Source organism: Panthera uncia, chromosome B4 (genome assembly GCF_023721935.1).
Source record: "Panthera uncia isolate 11264 chromosome B4, Puncia_PCG_1.0, whole genome shotgun sequence".
Lineage (NCBI taxonomy): Eukaryota > Metazoa > Chordata > Mammalia > Carnivora > Felidae > Panthera > Panthera uncia.
In genome coordinates, this window is record NC_064809.1 from 39,947,351 (window position 1) to 39,967,600 (window position 20,250).

Here is a 20,250-nt window from a genome sequence, read left to right on the forward strand (position 1 = left end):
GGGGGAGGGGGGAGGGGGGAGGCATGGCACAGAACAGAGGCATGGGAAGGTCTTCCCAGCTGCAGCTTTCAAGGGAGGGGACTCCGCCTGCGGGCCAGCCCTCTGTGACCAGGTGGCCCAGGCACTGGAGGCCCTGCAGCACTGGCCGGTTGGGGTGTGGCAAAGGCCCAGGATCTTGACACTGTCCCAGGGCTTCCCTAGTGACACCACAGGACAGACACTACTCATGCCCAGCTGGGAGGGTGGGCGCTGACTTACGGCATGCAGTGTGGTCGGTCCAGCCGTACAAGACCATCCCCTGCTGGGTACAGGCCCGGGCATACTCCAAGAGGGCCACGCATGGGCACCGCAGCCCCTGGGCACACGTGCACAGAGTCTTTTCACACAGGGCCACAAAAGGCTCGGGGTCCACCAGGGGGTGGCAGCGGGCAAACACCGAGGCACTCTTCAGAAGCTGACACTGCTCCCACGGGCCCTGCAGGAATGAGACACCACTTCAGTGCGGAACAGCACCCCGCAGTCCCGGCTTCCTGAATGTGGCTCCACGAAGAACCACTCTCGCCGGGAAAACCGAGGAAGCTCCTTCATTCCTGACATCTAGGAGGTGCTTATCAACATTTGTCAGATTAAAGGGTCCAGCCATCAAAGGCAAAATCCTGAACTCATGCTACAAGAGATGGACGGAGACTCGGGTTATCTCCCAGACTGAGCCCTGAACATGCAGAACCCACAGCACTGACACTTTGAACAGCAGTGACAGGCGGGGTCCTAGGAAAGGAACGAGCAGAGGGAGGGGAGTGAAGGGTGCTGAGCTTGGAGTCGGGCCATCAGGAATGCTGATGAGGGTCTGCTTTGCACTGATCTAGCAGCCCCGTCTCCCCGTCTGGGTCTTCCCCACCATACAGGAGGATATGGCACCAGGAGCTACATAAAGCAGACACTGCTGAGATTTACATTCAGCATATCGGGGTGCAGTACATTTTCCGGGCATTCACCCGGTGATTCCTGGGGCCAGACGGAACCAGCTCCTACCCGCAAAAACAAGCTAGGATTCTAGAAAATGTCCCTGAGATCCTCTGCCAGGCAAGGGCTGTCCTTGGATTTTGCCACCTTGTTGATACCCTCAACCCAACAACACAGGACAGGTTCAGAATCGTCGTTGACTATTCTAGTAACATGTTAGCACAAACATCCCTATATATTGTACTTGTAAACATCTCTGTGTTCTGTGTCTTAATGATTCTAAATGTACTTTTTTTTTTTTTGCAGTTTAAAACCTCTGAAGTTGGGAGGCACAGCTTTAGAAGCCATTCCCCATGAGCTCCTTCTTTGCTGCAAATAAAATTTTCTTTCTGCGACAAGATAAGTTAAAATAAAATAAAATCTCTGAACTTAGTGTGCATCTTACAATCAATAACACACTTCAATTGGCAGCTTTTTTTTTTTTTTTTTTGACTTGAGAATGTCTTCTGGACTCTCATCCTACAGAGTTTCATTCAGTCGTCTTAATAACCGCTAAGCCATCTGACCTGGTGTAATAAATCCTTTTTATTCAAATTGTCTAGAGTGGCATCTGTCCTCTGTGTCAGAATATTGATCAAAACAAAACCCAAAGAGAATGTACAGAGCACATAAAAGAATTTGTTTTTAATTTGTTCACACTATTTTCAAAGTAAATCAGGCAACTAACTGAGTTGAACAATCACTGTGGCCCTGATAACAGGCTTCCCAGTGTGATTTCTCTGCCTCTCACTCCCAGTTACTTTCCTTCTCTTTGTTCCTCAGGTTTTCTTTCTTAGTGATACATGGAACAATGACATGTCCTGGACTTGAGACAATACAGTATGGTCACCATAGGTGCTCCCTGCTGGGGCATCAGCTTTTTCATGCATAGACATGCTCTCCGACTGGAGAATTAGTACATGGACTTAAAACCTTCGGCCAAGGGGTGCCTGGCTGGCTCAGTCGGTAGAGTACGCGACTCTTGATCTCAGGGTCGTGAGTTTGAGCCCTTTGTTGGGCATGGAGCCTACTTAAAAATAAATAAATCAATACTTTAAAAAAAAAACAGGGGCGCCTGGATGGCTCAGTCAGTTAAGCGGCCGACTCAGCTCAGGTCATGATCTCGCGGTCCGTGAGTTCGAGCCCGCATCGGGCTCTGTGCTGACAGCTCAGAGCCTGGAGCCTGTTTCAGATTCTGTGTCTCCCTCTCTCTGACCCTCCCCTGTTCATGCTCTGTCTCTCTCTGTCTCAAAAATAAATAAACGTTAAAAAAAATTTTTTTAATTAAAAAATAAAAATAAAAATAAAAATAAAATAAAATAAAATAAAATAAAATAAAAAACAACCTTCAGCTAAAAAGAAAGAACTACAAGAGCATCTCAATGGAAGGCTGAGTCCTGAAGGATAAACCAGAGCAAATCAGTGTTCACAAAAGGGACAGTAAAAAAGAGGGAAGAAATGATAGGTTTGAAGAGAAGGAAATCCAATCTGCTCAAACTGTACCAAAGGATGGCCAGAGCAAGCCTGTGTAAATCAAGAGCCAGGCTGGGAGGGGGGTCTTTTGTGGCAACGTGGAAAGCCCCGAGGAATAGAAATCTGACCCAACACTGCTCACCATCCGCAAGACCCGCCCTGGCAGCTCCAGGAACAAGCTGTGGTCCCAGGGAAAATCCACATCCTGCCCACAGGGGCCCTGAGCTGGGGCCCCCGCACCCCACCAAGCCTGCACAGAGTCTGCCATCGGAACTAGGCAGCAGGGAGGAATGTCACAGCTGCACCTGATCACACCGGCCCGGGGGGGGGGGGGGGGGGCAGGAGGGACTCCGAAGGAGGTCCAGGGCCAGCTGGCCCAAGCAGTTGGGTGTGGCTGGTTCCCTCCGCCTGTTAGCAAAGCCGCAGCTGCGAGGGCTGCTGAACTGCGAAGCTGCAGCTGCAGACCTGCCTGCCCGGACAATTAGCAGCCCCACGTCTTGGAAGCCAACGGCTGAGAGCGGCGCTCCCTCCAGGACTCCACTTTTCTGGCTTCCTTCCCATCAGCTTGGAGACTCCACACCCACTGTGCGGCTGAGAGCATGCTCTGGCTTAAGCCCAGCTCTGCCACTTCCTGGCAGTGGGGACTGAGGCAAATCTCCTTGCCTCGCTAGAGAAGGGTGTCCTTGGGTAACATGGGAATGATACCAACAGGCGCTGCCTCGCAGGTGGTGGGAAGGCACCGCAGTGCCTGGCACTGAGCAAGCAGTCAATGAATGAAGATGGCAGTAGGGTCACCCGTGACCGCTGAGGTCTTGGGTTATGGCATGCCTCCTTCCATTTGCCACCCTGAGCCCTTTACACAGGGAAAACCGAGGTCTCTGAAGACAATGCCAGGAAGAGTCCCTGGACTTGTTATGACTTCACAGCCCCAGATGTGAGTTTTGCCTCTTCCACCTGCTAGCTGTATGACCTTTGGCTATTTGCTTAACCCCTCCTCCTCTACAAAATGGGGATAATAGTAACAGCTCCTATCTGATGAGATGGTAGTGAAGACTGAATGAAATAACCCATGTAAAAGTTTCACCTAATAAATGGCGACTCCATATTATCATCATGGATCTCCTGGTCACCAGAGAATCCTGGTCCCTCCTGTCCCTTCTGCCAATAGGCTTATCCTCCAGAATGGTGGGCAACTCACCAGCAGGACAGAAGGACATCTTTGTCCCTTTCCCCCCATCTCCATCTCCCCAGGCTAAACAAGGATGAATGGTTGCCATGACAACATTATCACACTACTATCATCTTGGAGACTCCGAGGTGAACAGAGGGGCTGCTCTCCTTCATCTGCTATTTGAGAGGCTCATACTCCTCCAGAACAAAGTGGATTTCTTTCAAGTGGGGTGATGGGAGAAGGACCAACTCTTCTTTGCACCAGGCGGGTCTACAACTCTCCTCAGGCTCAGGGGAGGAGGCTGAGGCCTGCGCCCAGTTCTTTCCATTCTGCCATGGAAATGCCCCCGTGGAAATGCCACAGCGTGCCCCATGAGAAATTTCCCTCAGAAAGTGAGGTTCCTGGACCCTTAAAGGGCAGCCAAGGGTGTCCCAGAGAAGACTGGATGCTCAGGCTCTTGCCTACCTTTCTCCTCACCCACAATTTACACCTAGAGAAAAACCCAAAAAGGCAACTCCATGGGAGTGATAGTGTCATCACCTAGGCTGTAGGACAGGGTCTGGAGCAACCCACAGGACATCTCGCACAGGCACAGGGACCAGATACCTAGGGTTCTCACCAGCCAAGCATAGTGTCAACCAGAGGACAGAAGAGACCCAGGAGTCTAGACATCTCCTCCCACTTTGAGAGCGATGTGGGGCAGAGGCCGGCATGACCCATCTCCAGCTGGCCCAAAGATGTCTGTTCCCTGCTCAGAGGAAGAATGGGACCAGTATTTCAGCACATTTCCTGGGAGGTCCCTTGAGGTACTAAATGGTTTATAGAAAGCTGCAGCAAGAAGGGTGTTTTCTAACTATTCGCTTGCAGGATGGGAGTGGATTTCTGCAGAAACAGCCACCTCCCTTCTTAGAACAATGCCTTTGCCCTCTGTGTCTGCACCTGAAAATCTGGCTAGGATTTCTTCCTCAACAGAGACAAAAGGGCAAGTTTGTCTTTCCATCTTGCCCTCCAGTCTTCCTTCGGTCAGCTCTGGCCTGAACTTGGCCTAGTAGGTCATGGTAGCATGACCACCGTCTGAGGGCCCCCAGTGCAGCATGGTGCCTCTCCCCCCAGCCTTCCCCACTCCACCACAGGTAGCCCTGCCAGGCCAGGCCAGGTGCCAAGACAGAAAAAAGTCCAAGATGGAGCCGACCTCATGTCCTCTCAGATCCTGGGGAGAGACGTCGTCAGGTAGGAGGTGACCAAACCTTCACTCAGCAAGCACTGGTCATGTGGTCTCTAGGTCTCTAGCATATGCCTAAGTCAGGATACAAGGCAAATCTGACGGTGTCCCACCACAGCCTAAAGGGCAAAGTCCTACCTCCTTAGAAAGGCAGTAAGGCCAGGCCTTTTAGGATCTGACTCCAGCTCATTCCCCCTCCCCCCCCATGCCCCTTCTTTCGCATCACCCATGTCCCCAGAGCAAACAGTTATTTCAGAGACCGCCTTGGCACTTGCTCCCACAAACTTGCCCTTCATAAGCCTGCAACACCTTCAAAGAACACAAACCTCCTCGGAGAAAGGCAAGAGAGACAGTCTTTCAGATTTGGAAACTGAGGCATAGAGAGAGTAAAACATTAACTAGGTCAGTGGTTCACAAAGTGTAGTCCAGGAACCTCCTACGGATTCCCAAGATCCTTTCAGGGCTCCATAAGATCAAAAATATTTTTATAATAATACTAAGATGTTATTTGACCTTTATGCTCTCACTCTTTCATGAGTGTCCAGTGGAATTTTCCAGAGGCTACATGGTATGTGATATCACAACAGACTGACTACAGAAGCTGACATGGGAATCCAGCTGATTTCTCTTAAGCCAGATAGGAAAGAGATTTGCAAAACTGTGAAACAATGCCATTTTTCTCTCTCTACATTTTCTGTTGGAATTTATAGTTCTTTTTATTAAAAAGATGGCATCCATGTTAAATATAATGTGTTTATTATTTTTAAGTGAATATGTTTTACATTTCTGTTTTATTGTCTAATATAGTATGTACCAATAGAAAATCCAAATCCATAATCAATAGATAATCCATAGAAAATCTCTTTCCCGGGGTGCCTGGGTGGCTTAGTCAATTAAGCGTCCAACTTTGGCTCAGGTCATGATCTCGCAGTTCATGAGTTCACGCCCCCCATCGGGCTTTGTGCTGACAGCCCAGAGCCTGGAACCTGCTTCAGATTCTGTGTCTCCCTCTTTCTCTGCCCCTCCCCTGCTCATACTGTCTCTGTCTCTCAAAAATAAATAAACATTAAATACATAAATAAATAGAGAGACAGAAAATCTCTTTCCCATCCTCTATCATTTTTAAGAGTGTCAGCTAAGTAATTTACAAACTGCTGTACCAAGCAGGGCTCAAAGCCTGATTCCATCCCACAGGTCAGTCATCTGTCACCAAACCACCATTTACATGGTTTTCCACACCCTCAATGTGGAAACTGCCACATTGGCGAGCCACACCTCACCAACTGTTTCCTCACAACCAGGTTAGACAACAGTGTAGTACAGCAGATAAAGTACAGGTTTTAGAAGCATGGTTGGACTGCAATCCCAACCCTGTCACTTCCATAGTGTGTGTGTGTGTGTGTGTGTGTGTGTGTGTGTGTGTGTGTGTAGGAAAATTATCTTGCCCCTCTGCACCTGTTTCCTCACCTATAAAGAAGGCAGGGTGTAGCAGAGATTGAAAGTTGCCCAGGATCTGTTCTTCCCTTTTTTCTTAGTCATAGAACCTTCAAATTTCAACTGTCTCCTGGGCACGTGCCCGCTGGGAACAAAGATTCTATTTCTTCACCTCCCCAGTTGCCAGGAATGGACATAACTAAGCTTTGCCTAGTAGGACATAAGCAGAAGGGTCATGGGCAACATTCCAGGCAACGTCTCCAAAAGGAGAGGGCGCTTCTTTCTTAGCTCCTTCTCTCCCCACTGCTAGAATATGGTTGTGATGCTTGAGGCATGAGCTGCCATCTTGGACCATGAACTGGAAGCTTCACGTCAACAACAACAGAGAAACAAGACAGAAGGACCCTGGATCTCAACACCGTGGTACCCTGTGCTAGCCCTGGACATTCCACCCAAGTTCTCTACACCGAGAAAGAGCAATAAACTTCTACGTTGTGTAAGCCCTTGTTACTTTGGGTGTACAGTCACTCACAGAGGAACCTACTCCTAACACAGACAGCAATACCTATCGAAGCCAGTTGCTGCAAAATAAAACTAAATGAGGTTACACAGGAAAGGCAATCAAGGGCTTAGAACTACTATCATCGGTCTGTTGTCTATACTAGCCACACAGTTCGAAAATGGTTATTCTCCTCAGCTCTCTGCTGAACCATTCTGGCAGAGACATATGATGGTCAGCTCTTTTGCACACTTCCAGCATCTCCCTGGCTCCAGTGCCCGGCATCGGCTACTTCTATCCTCCTTCATCTCTTGTCTGTGGTGCCAGAGGCTGTCAAGAGATATCTAGCCCAGCTCCATCAGCCCATGACTTCATCCTGCCTGGGTGGGTGCGCAGACCCAATTGTAGCCCAACATAATCACATTTTCAGTTCATTAAAGTCCAGGCCTCTTCTCTGGAGATGCCAAGGCGGTTCGAGGGAGGGAGACAGAAAAGAAGCTCATCTCCCCAGTGGCAGACAGCGGAGAAGAGAAAAAGCAGTGGCAAGAGATCTAAAGCTTAGCTATTGTGTTTGTTCCCAAACAGCTGACGAAGGACAAGGGAGGGGGCATTCCTAGGACTGAAGTGAACAAAGAAAGGAGAAGCTAATAAATAAAGTGCAAGATTGTTCACCCAGGCCCTGATCTTTCCAGCCCTGGGGTGGGTGTCCTGTGGCTGCCCCTGGGGGAGGTATGGGGGCGCCTGGCGCCTGAACTGACCCAGAGTAGTGGGTTCAAGAATTCACCCCTGTGGTGGGGCACAGTTTGTCATTGGTCAGCCAGCAAGGATGGATGAGGGGGGGTGGCTGATTCTATTTATATCTTCTGGCTGGCCTGGGATTCCTACCCACATTCCAAGATCTGACTCACAAAGCCCCCGTGAAACTGGTTGATAGGTTTCTACCAAATGGATGTGTTGTTTTGTTTTGTTTTGTTTTGTTTTGTGGAGTTGGACATTTCTCTCTCTGAGGTGATTGGGGTACAGCCCTCATGAGAAGTAGGGTAACTGGATATGTCACAGAAGTCCCTGTATCCCAAAGGACCCTCCTCACCCTGTGCCTTGGTCTTCTGGGAGACATGTGAGCAATCGTCAGGGATCAGGGCAGGGCTTGGCTGGCTGGGAGAAGGGCCAAGCACCATCCCCAGGTTCCCAGTTTGGGGTCTGTCCAAGCTCCCGGGGGTGGAACCACTCTACTCATCCTGCTCCCAGTAAGGAAAGATCATCAGCTTTGTGATAGGAGCTGACTCCCTGAGCTAATACCATTCACCATTCTTTTGGTAATTCGTCCTCTACTGACCCAAGATGGCATTTGCATTTTCTCTTTCATGGTTGTTCAATTTGTCTTCTGTGTTTTGTCCCCTGAATAGGACTGCAATCCAACTTTCATAGTTTGGTATCACCCAAGCCACACAAAATACCTCAATAAATATGTTCGAACAGGCACCATCAGATTCTTGCTCATTCTTCTCCTCACCAGAGGGGAAGGAAAAGGGAAAGAAAGCCACTTGTTAAGGGATTTTGAGATTCTTATGTTAGGAAGGCCTTTGAATTGAAAGGTTGAGTACTAAAACCTCATCTGACCCTCCTCAAGGGTTCGTCAAATAAGTATACTAAAAAGTCGTGTTCTGCTTGATTTGAGGGCAATCTCTGAAACCCTGTGGCAGCCTCTGATCTCTGCTATAAGGCTAAACCCCCAAAAGCACCCTGGTCAAGGTCATGCCCATCCCACCACAAGCACATGGGCTCACTGCCACTCTGAGTTATGAGAAGCCTAAGAGTCCTGACGTTGATTTAAAAATTTTCTTCTGCTCCAGACACCTGCCTGAGGCTGCTGCTGCTGCTGGAAAATTCACCACCAGAAGGCTGAGTGATAATGGTGCACTCGGTCTTCTCAAGAAAGACTGGCCATCTTGAGGACCAACTCTGGGGAATACAGAGAAAATCCTTGGAGCCGGAGCCACGAAAGCAACCTCACATGCAGATGGCAGCAGCAAAAGCGGGAGATGGCCTTCCCGGTCTGGGGGAGGTGATCCTGGGGAGGAGGATGGCTGCAGCAACTGCATTTCCCAGCGGAAGTGAGGCCAAGGTCATGACCATCGAATATATTTCCGCAGGTCATACAGTGTACAATGGCAATATGCCACGGGGTTATCGTCCACAATTGTGGACACCACACATGTCCACGTACATTCTATGTACATTTCTAATGATTATTATGGTGATTTCCCAATAGGCAGCGGTAAAGTGCCTTCAGGAAGGGGCACCTTTTTCTAACTAGCAAGAGCATTAGATGGACCAGCTGCAGCCTTGGGCTTCATGCTATAGTGAGCACTGAGGACAAAGACGGGATCCTTTTATAAGATTCAGCCCTTGCAGACAGTACCCAAACTGAAAGAATTAAAAAAAAAAAAAAAAGGCAACCTAAGAATGTTTCTAAAATGTTAATTGTGTAGTAGAGTTACCTGAAATCCTCATTAATTATCTGAGCATTTAGAGCTTGGGGCTTCTTACTACTGGGTCTGCCACTCTGAGCTCCAGACTCTAGCAGCCCTGCCTTCTGTTTCTAAAGCTGAAAAAACTGTAAATTTGCATGCAATCAAACAAGCCATTATTCAGTCCCAGTAGAGAGGCGCTGGGTTTTGTTGGCATAACAAGGAAACATTCATCCCCTAGGTATACGTAATATGACCTGCCTCAGAAGAAGCTAACTCCTTGCTACCGGCCTGGAAAGAAGGTACACCCCAGAGAAGTGAGAGAATAGATTCTGGTGGCTCTCAAGAAAAGTTCTTAGGTCAATGCAGTCTTCCCCACAGAACATTCTGCCACCGCAAAATAGTCCTTAGAGCCACAATGGCAAGCACTTGTAAATGATGCCCATTTACCAGACCTGACTTCTGAACCCAGGGGCCCAGGGGACTAAGTGGGCTGTGAACAATTCCTTCCAAAGATGGCACTAATCACCTCCCAGGAGATGAGTCGCTGTGCTTCCCAACCAATGAGAGCACCCCAGACTTGAGTGAACACAACCTGATTGGCTGAGACAAAGTCAGGTCTCCCTTCTCAGGTAAACAACCCTGAAGCTAGTTCTGAGCTTGAAGGAGCTTGTGCCTCAGGAGGTCTGGTGCGTTTGGGGGCCTCAGCCCAGCACTAAGAACTTGGTAACCAATTTCTCAGGCTGCTCCCAGGGCGCTGGTTAGTAAGGACTTTAATGCACCCAGGAGACAAAGTGAGTAGCAAGCCTGCAGCTGGAGCCTCCAAAAGTTGAGGGATTGGCAGGGAGACAAACAAGGCTTCTCATGGATTCTTTGTCCCTCCTTCCCCTTCGTCTCCAGGAGACAAAGTGCCCTGTCTCCCTCCTCAACTCAACCCAGTATCAGGTTCTCCATGTGAAAACCCTGTCTTCACCTCCCACTTCTTATGGACAAATGGGAGTACTCCTTTGTACTCCGAGGGTGGGGGAATATTCATCCAGCACTTACTCTGTGCTGGCCTGTGTTTGCAAAATAAAGTAAGACAAAACCCATGCCCTCAAAGAGCCATTCAATATCAGAAGGACTTATGTGGCCCCACCACGACCTCACCACTGCAGCACCCCCTGCCTTAATCCCACCCCTGCCTAGCAAACACTGAAGGGTGGAGAGAGTGAACCACCTGCCAGCCACAAAATGGTAAGTTAGGACATAAAAGACAGAAATGATAAAAACTCTCTCTTTCTGCCCCTCACTGCACATGATCCTTGAGGGCACTCAATCTGAAATTCACTTGGGTTACCAAGCAGCTCTGGAAGAAAATTTGGCTTCTGTCACTTCCCCACCCCTCGATGTGGCTGTGTTCAGACATCTTCTCTCCTTTTTTTTTTTTTTTAACTTTCATTTTTGAGAGAAAGAGAGTGTGAGCGGAGTAGAGGCCAAGAGAGAGAGGGACAGAGGATCCGAAGTAGTCTCTGTTGCAGACAACAGAGAGCCAGAAGCAGGGCTTGAACTCACAAACCTCGAGATCACGACCTGAGCCAAAGTTGGACGCTCAACTGAGCCACCCAGGCGCCCCCAGACACCTTCTCTCTTAACCTCGCACTGGGCTCAGCTCCCCAAAAGGAACGGGGTTACAACTGGGAGGAGGGTGGGGGGAAAATTTAATTTTGGAGTTTATGCTTAAAGTCCTGAGTGTGTCTGGCTTCTTCCCATCCCATAGTACAGATGCTGCAGCAGTGAGCAGACAGCGGGAGAACATCAGGAGCCAATAAATAATGATAATAATAACAAGAACAGCTCATAGGATTGAGCCCCACCGGGCTAAACAGCCTACACATATTCTCTCTCTCTCATCCTGAACTGTGGTCCTGTGCAGCGGCCACTCTTCCTAGGCCTATTTTACTCTGCAGGAGCTGATGCTTGGAGAAGTTCATGTCTCACTCAGAGTTACAGAGCCAGGAAGTGGCCTGACCCCACACCCGTACCTTTAGCATAATGCTGAGGCCCATGGATGAGAATATCAAGGAACTACCAAGGGCAAGGACCAGATATTTCAAAGTTTTCCTGGAAAGAAGAGGAAGCTACTCTCTTCCACACAACCTCGCCCTCCCCTCGAGTGTTAGAACTTGGTCTGCCTCGGTCAGTGGCTGGTATTGGGCTACGTTCCAGGTGCCACGGATGTTCGTGGGCTAGCCAGAAACCTAGCACCATTGAAACACTGGCCACACGAAAAAGAGGCATTGGGAATGTGCTTGTTTATAAATTGGAAATTGTGTTTACAATCTAGGCAGCTGGATAAAACATCAAGTTAGAATGTTTTCCTGTGCTTGACACGGTCCTTGGTTCAGGAGATCAGATTGTTCCACAAAAACAGAAAAGACTCACCGCGTGAGTAACCAGCCACAAAAACAGAAAAGACTCACCGCGTGAGTAACCAGCCAGTAATGAAGCGCACTTCTCTCTCTCTCTCTCTCTCTCTCTCTCTCTCTCTCTCTCTCTCTCTCTCGTGTGTGTGTGTGTGTGTGTGTGTGTGTGTGTGTGTGTTTATTTTGCTTCTGGAGTAGGAGAAAGCTGGAGTTTCTCTACTTTTGTGCAGACTTGGGGAAGATCAGACTTCTGCAAGGGCTGACTGGGGGTTAACACCATGGAGGCTGCCCCAATCTCCAGACACATACCACCGCCTATTCCCACTGAATGTTTATTGCAACTTATTATAAACTGACTTTCTAGCCCAATCCACAGAAACACACAAAGTTTTAGAGCTGAAAGGAACCATAAGAATCCTGGAAGCCAACTCCTGAGGGAAAACTCAAGGGCCACAGGCAGAGATAACAAGCAGCCTGAGGCAATGCAACCAGAACAAGGGAGGAGGGAGGGGGGTGAAGCCAGAGACAGTGAATTCTGACTCTGAAGCTTGTTAGCTGGTGACTTTGGCAGCTACTTAACCTCCCATGGCTGTGATTTCCTCATCTCCCTGCAGAACTGTACAGGCCCACTGTGGCCTGTCAGGTCCTGTCATGGCTGTGTTCCTGGACAGAAGCAGGGACCACCCTCTTCCTGTGGGATGGAACAGGGTGGTTGCTCTCTGGCTGGGAGATGGTGCTGTTAAGTGGCCGGCTCCACAGGGGTTGTAGGGTACAGCGTAGATGCCCTTCAAAGCCAAGGACTCATCCACTCACGGCCTAGAGGGTTGGCTGGTAAAGACTCACAGCGGAGTCATCTGCAGGCATTGCCCTCAGCCCAAGCCTCCCTGCCCAAAGGAATCCTATATCAAGTGACCAGCGGGTCAGTACAGGCTTGTCTAGCGGGGCCACCCCAGCTTTCAGAGCTCCTTGAAGGATCAGCTGAGGCCCCAGTTGTAACTACATGGCTGTTCACCTTCCCCACACCCAGCATGGCCTCTCTCTCCCCCTACAGATGCTGCTCCTGACAGGTCCCCAGTCATTCCCTGCACAGGGGGGGTCTGACTTACAACACCTCCAAGAAAACCCCCCAGACAGTGAGCCCCTGCCTCACTAGGACAATCCCTGTGCTGACAAGGGCCCAGCTTCACCCCAGTGACAGGCTGTTTCTCCTCTCTCAGCCCCAGCAGCCCAACTCCAAGGGGAAGTAGGGTCGTCCATCAAGGGAGGTCTTTCCCCACCTAAAGCATCACCCTCCCAACACCCTAACCACCAAGACACAAAGGCTACCACCTGAAGAAGGTAGAGGCAGGATTCAGTCCTGTGCACTCCCTCCCGCCAGACCCCCTCTCCTCCAAGGTGAAGGTTCTGGTAGTGGGGTCCTAAGAGGCAACTCTGAAAGGGAAGAAGCTTCTGAGGAGCTACCATATGATTAGAAATATGAGCTGCAGAGAAAGGGATGGGAGGTACCACCGTCGGTACTGAGTCTCAGGGCAGAGGCACACAGACAATAGGAAGCCATGTGACCATAGAGGCAGCCACTGGATTGATGTGGCACAGGCCAAGGAATGCCACAGCCACCAGACACTGGAACTGGGAGTCTCCCCTAGAGCCTCCCAAGGGAGAGCAGCCCTACTGACACCTTGATCTTGGCCTAAGGAAACCACACTGAGACTTCTAGTCCCTGGAACTATGAGAGAATACATTCCTATTGTTGTAAGCCACGAATTTTAAAATTAATTTGCCATCACACCCAGGCCCTCCTCTTCCCTCAGCTTCCCTAACTATAAAGTAACCCTCTTGCTGATGTGCTGATAAGACCTAGGGGTCTTGTCTTCCTATTTATACTTTAGAACAACCACTTATTGAACACCTAAAAAGGAACTGTTTCCTATCGCAGAATTTCAGACAGGTGGCAGGCAATGGTGGAGATATTTGGGCACAAGAGAGGGCACTGGAGTATAAAACAGAAAAGTCTAGGAGCACCTGGGTGGCTCAGTCAGTTAAGCATCCGACTTCCACTCAGGTCATGATCTCATGGTTTGTGAGTTCGAGCCCCACATCAGGCTCTGTGCTGACAGCTCAGAGCCTGGAACCTGCTTCAGATTCTGTGTCTCCATCTCTCTCTGTCCCTCCCCATTCATGCTCTATCTCTCTGTCTCTCTCTCTCTCTCAAAAATAAACTTTTTTTTTTTTTAATTAAAAACAAAAACAGAAAAGTCTATTTGCTCACTATACCCACTCACTGGACAGACATTTTAGAGCTCCAGGCCCAGAGCAGTATTAGACTAGAGCTAACCTGACTCCAGCCATAGTTGGTTTTCAGGAGAAAAGGGGCCCATGGGAACCCCTCTTTGAAAAGTCAGAGGGACCCGCAGAGGTAGGTCCAACTCTGTGTCTCAGTGGAGGAGTAGAGAACAGATGACTTTCTGCTTCTCAATTCCAGAAGTCCCACTGCATTCAGACAACATCCAGCCTGGGCTATACCTACCTTCTGCATTTCCTCAGATGAGACGTTGCATGGGCTGCTAGGAGGGGATGCTCGTTTGCACTGTTGTTCCCCACTGCTCAGGGCCCAGGAGTTGGCAAAGTCGTAGGGGTCTGAGGTCAAGGTCCCTGTGGAGAAAGTTTCAAGGAGAATGAAGTCACAGTTAAGACTGACCCAGGACTTCTAAGGGAAAACTCTAGATTTGTCATCACCTGAATCAACCTTCCATTAGATCGGTACATAGGCGTCTGGGTGGGGAGTAACTTCTGTGCAGTGCTCAGCGTAACACCATAGCGCACGGGCACTCAGAGGTCAGTGTTGGGGGGGGGGGGCTGGGCGGATGGGCACAGTGAGGAAGGTGACATGGAAGACGATGAGGAACATGCCCGTTCACTCTGTCTCCATGCCCTTGTGCACCTTTCCCCTCTGCACCCCCTTATTACCTTGACTCTCTCCGCTCATTCTTTGAGATGCGGCTCCAGAGCCACTTCCTCCAGGAAGCCCTTCTGAACTAGTTCTACTCCCTTCCCCCCACCCCAGCCTGTGCTCCCTCAGCACCATGGCCACCCTTCCATCAAAACCCTCATCTTCTATTGTGTTGGTATTTCCTTTGTTTATAGTCATACTCCATTCAACTGTGAGCTCCCTAATTCAGGGTACAGGCTGTGTCTCTTATCTCTGAATTCCTAGCTGGGGCATTGTAGACACTTGAAACATTTTTGCAGAATGAAGGTAAGAATGTGACATGGAACCTGAGCCCCCAGTCACCACATCCCCTGTGCTTTCACAGCATCTGTGCCTTGGTCTCATACCAGCCATGCCACCATTGGCTCCCACAACAGAGTGAGGGCCTATGGGCTTACACGACAAAGGAGATACCCAATGTCACTGCTGAGTCTTCACTGCAAACAGACTAATGAAGCATTGAGGCAAGTAGTCCTTTTGCATAGCCAGGTCCAGAAGAGTGAAGCATGTTTCAAGGTCAAATCATATACTCAAGAAAACAAAATAGAAAATCCTGAGGGAAAGAAAAGCAGGACATTGGAAGTATTGTCAGTTGGCATCTGGGGTGGGATAAGCAGGGAAAATGGCCCCCTCCAAAGATTCATTTCCTAATTCTTGGAACCTATGAATTATCTTATAGGGCAAAAGACGTGATTAAGTTAAGGATCTTGAGAGGAAGAGCTTATCTCAGATTACCTAAGTCAGCCTTAGATGCAATCACATGTATCCTTATAAGAGGAAGGCAGCAGGAGGTGACTGAGAGAGTGAGAGAGAGAGAGAGAGAAAGAGAAGGAGAGAGAGAGAGAGAGAGAGAGAGAGAGAGAGAGAGAGGAAACAATGTTGTTACAGGCAGAGATCGAGATGATGCAGCCACATCAAGGATTGCTCACAGTAGTTGGAAGAAGCAAGGAAGAGATTCTCCCCTAGGGCCTCTGGAGGCAGTAGAGCCCTACCATCACTTTGACTTCAGCCATTTGGCCTCCAGAAATTGTGAGAGATTAGACTTCTGTTGTTTTAAGCCATGGAGAAGCCAAAAGGAAGGGAATTTAAATTTATGGAGTTTATACTATGTGCCAGGCATTATGATAAGTGCTCTCTGGGTTCTGAGTCACCACGTCACACAGGCTTATCTGCTTTCTAACATACCATGAGAACTCCAAAAAACTTCAAATAATTTCATTCTTGTACAGAGGTTATGAAAAACAAATATACTTAAAATTCTTGTTATAAATATGAAGTAATTGAAACCTGATAAAAGGACAAGACAATAAGAAAAAAAAACAATAGAGTTGAAAAAGAACTGCATTTACCTTCTAAAGTTACAAATATAGTCAAGGAAATAGAAAGAAAACTCAACTGATGGGTTAGACATCATCTGGAGATTAGACAGAGTTGAGGGAATTAGGGAACTAGAAGATAGACCTAAGACGTGATGTGCTGATGAGCCAGCCATCTGGAGAAAAGCAAAGCCCTGGTTTTTAGGATTTGCTGATTTCCATGGTGCAAATACTCCAACCATGGCCAACTTCAAGCTACCAACATGACAATACTGAACGCAGACTTGGAAAAGATGCTCACAATCCGTTCTTAGCAGCCAGCATGAGCGCACCCAAAAAGCAACAGAGAGGAATAGAGAGATAGCAAAATAAAAGTAAGGTAATGAGAAAAAAAAAAAAAGGATGCAATACAAATATACAATATACATCTAACAGGAGAGAAAATGACTGAAAGTTTTCTAAATCTGATGGAAAATACAAGTCCTGAGATTCAGGCATCACAGTCTCAAGTAAGATAATAAATATAAAACCCACATCTAGACACAACATAGTAAAATTTCAGAATACAAGAACAAAGAGATGACTTACATACAAAGATAGAATACTATATGCAATGCAATAACAATTGGACTGACAACCTTCTTCTCAACAGCAACAATAGAATGGCATCTTCAAAGCACTGTGAGAAATGACTGATGCCCTAGAATTCTATACCTAGCTAAAGTATCATATAAGAATGCATGGCTGTTTGTTTCAGTTATCACTATTACCACTACCAGACCCTTAATGAAGGAAGTACTAAGGGATATTTTTTAGAAAAATAGAAGTTGAACCTAGAAAAAAAGAATAAGATGCAAGGAGAAATTATGAGCAAAGAACCTGTTAAACATGAGGATATAGCTAAAGAAGCACTGATTGTGTAAATCTATCATAGTAACGTCAAACTTAGTGGTATTCAAACAAGATTGGGAGGTTAGTGAGGTAGTAGGGAAAGAAGTAGCCTTTTAAAAAGCAGTAATAATAGAAAGCACAAAATAAGATGGTTAATAGAAGTCCAAATACATCAACACAACTGAATATAAAATGAATGAAAAGAAGCCAAACTTTACATTGAGAAGACAGAAATGATTAATTTACATTAAAATATCAATAATGAGGGGTGCCTGGGTGGTTCAGTCAGTTGAGTGTCTGACTTGATTTTGGCTCTGGTCATGATACCAGGGTCATGGGATCAAGCCCTACACTGGGCTCTGTGCTGACAGCACAGAGCCTGCTTGGGATTCTCTCTTTCTCCTTCTGTCCCTCTCCCCCACTCACACTTTCTCCCAATACATAAATAAATAAATAAACAATAATAAGATATAGTGAGATACCATTACACATCTATTAAAATAGCTAAGAGAATAATAATAATAATAATAATAATGTGGCAATTCCAAATGCTGGTAATGACTCAGAGCAACTGGAACTCACATGTTGCTGGGACAAATGCAGAGAACATGGCCAACTTAAGAAACAGTTTGGCAGTTTATCATATTAAACATATGCTCATTATACCACCCACTAATCCCACTCCTAAATATTTTCCCAAAGAAATTAAGTGTACTTCCACACAAAAACCTGTATGTGAATACCACCTCACACTTACTAGGATGGCAACTATCAAACAAAACAAAATAAAACAAAACAAAACAAAACAGAAAATAACAAGTGTTGGTGAGGTTGTGAGAATTTGGAATCCTTGCACACTGTGGGTAGAATGGAAAATGGAACAGCCACTGTAGAAAACAGTATGGCAGCTCCTCAAAGAATTAAGAATAGGGGCATCTGGGTGGCTCAGTTGGTTAACACCCGACTCTTGATTTCAGCTCGGGTCATGATCTCAAGTTTGTGAGTTCAAGCCCCACGTTAGGCTCTGCACTGATAGTGTAGAACCTGCTTGTGATTGTCTCTATCTCCCTCTCTCTCTTCCCCTTGCCCATTCATGTGTGTGCACTCTCTCAAAATAAATAAATAAACTCAAAAAAATTAATTAAAAAAAGAATTAAAAATAGAATTGCCACATGATCCAGCAATTCCACTTCTGGGTATATACCCAAAAGGATTGAAATCAGGGTCTTGAAAAAATATTTGTACACCCATGTTCATTGCACCATTATCTACTCTAGCTAAACATGAAAACAACCTGTGTCCATCATTGCATAAATAGGGAAGCAAAATGTGGTATATACATACAATGTACATTCTAAATGAAGGAATTATGAGATAAATGGGATTAATAGGTATGAACATCCAGCTACAAAACAAATAAGTCACAAAGACTGTGGGGAATAAGTTTAGGAATTCCCTGAGCTTGCACCAATGGGTTAACAAGTCTTAGGATGAAAGCATCCAAGATTAGGTAAACAGAACTGAAGCGACCCCAACACAGTACAAAAGCAGAAAGCTGCTTTCACAGGACAGAAGCACCAGAATAGGTAAACAGGTAAGTGGGGCTATAGACCACTGCAGCAGGGTGAAACTGCCAGGACCTGAGCTAATTAGCAAAAGAAACATGCCTTGTTGACCCTGAGGTAGCCTGCTCTATCCGTCTTATGCCGTAAGCAAGTTAAGATAAACAGACAGGTGCCTCGTGCCTGCCATAAAGTAAACAACCCTCTGCTAGGCGCTGAGATTTTGTTTTCTACTGACCTAAACCCCTAACACTGCATATCTTCAAAATCCCTTTCTCTCACACACGAGTTAATGTTCATAGTTTCATTGCCTCTTCATGGACATCCATCACGTTTGTAAGCCTTCTGATCCTAATAAATATGGAGCAAGGACCCTTACTCAGGACTCTTGTCTCCTCCCAGACATTAGCCTCTCTCGCAGTTAATTCTGCATCTTCTCTCTTGCTGGACAAGAGAGAACTCCAGACTCAAAGTCTGCGACAAGAGATGAAAAGTACAGCACAGAGAGTACAGCTAATGAGGTTGCAAAACATGGTTTGGTGGCAGATGGTGACTATAATTATGGTGATGAGCACTGAGTAATGTGGAATCGTTCAATGATTATGCTGTACACCTGAAGCTAATATAACACTGTGTTAATTATACTGCAATAAAAAAGAGACTTATTCCTAAGAGTTTATTATTAATAATAGCAGTACCGCTTCAGAATATCCCATTTCAATGCACAGTGTGAGTATGTAAATATTTTACTTTCCAAGCAAATCTGTAAGTGTATCCCCACTTAATTTCACAACTCTTCATGACTGGCACATCTGTGCTTCTGAAATAAATAGGGCTTAAGCACTTTTGTTAAATTGTTGACAAATAATCCTTTTATGTTCTTGTTCTCAAACCTGTTCTCTAGATGCTGAAATGTGTTAACCAAACAAGGTGCAAATTTAAAACAATGCCATGTTGAAATAATTGATTTAAATACAAAAAAAAAAAAACCCAGAAATTGTGACATGTGCTAGGATGTATGGATGAATCGTAAAGACATTACGCTAAGTGAAATAAGCCAGTCACAAAAAGAGAAATGCTGTGTGACTCCACTTATATGAGGCAGTTGGAGCAGTCAGAATCATAGAGACAGAAAGTAGAATGATGGTTGCCAGGGGCTGGGGAAGAGGAGGAAAGAATGGGAAGTTTGGTTTAATGGGTAGAGGGTTTCAGGTCTGTAAGATAATAAGAGTTCTGGAGATGGATAGTGGTGATTGGTTACACCACAGTGTGAACGTACTTCATGCCACTGAGGTGTGCACTGAAAAATGAGTAAGATAGTAAATGTCATTTTATGTGTGTTTACCACAATTTTTTAAATAGGTAGAGTGGGGCGCCTGGGTGGCTCAGTCAGTTGAGCATCCGACTTTTGATTTCAGCTCAGGTCACGATCCCAGAATCGTGTGATAGAGCCCCACTACAGGCTTCATACTCAGCATAGGGCCTGCTTGAGCTTCTCTCTCTCTCTCTCTCTCTCTCTCTCTCTCTCTCTTCCCCCTCCTTTGCCCTTCCCCTGCATGTGTGCATACTCTCTCTCTCTCAAATAAAAAAAAAAATTCTTTTTAATGGGGAGGGGGGGAACCCTATACATGAATGTTTATAGCAGCTTTATCCATAATTGCCAAACACTACACTTGACAAAATGTCCTTCAACTGGTGAACGGATAAACAAATCGTGGTAGCACTCTTCAATTATAAGCAGGAACAATCTACTGTTACAGAAACAACACAAATGGATCCTTGGGGGGATGATATTAAGTGAAAGAAGCCAGAACT

The 20,250-nt window shown here is 46.8% G+C and overlaps 1 protein-coding gene across 1 annotated transcript in view; it reads right to left on the reverse strand.

Moving 5' to 3' along the window:
* The window catches only part of VWF (von Willebrand factor), a 137,440-nt gene that overhangs the window by 101,968 nt on the left and 15,222 nt on the right, over window positions 1–20,250 (reverse strand). Inside the window, exons 6-7 of the mRNA XM_049624950.1 lie at window positions 14,205–14,329; window positions 259–475 (exon numbers count right to left, since the gene is read on the reverse strand). Coding sequence (XP_049480907.1) covers window positions 259–475; window positions 14,205–14,329 — 342 coding nt within the window. The remainder of the gene's footprint in view (window positions 1–258; window positions 476–14,204; window positions 14,330–20,250) is intronic.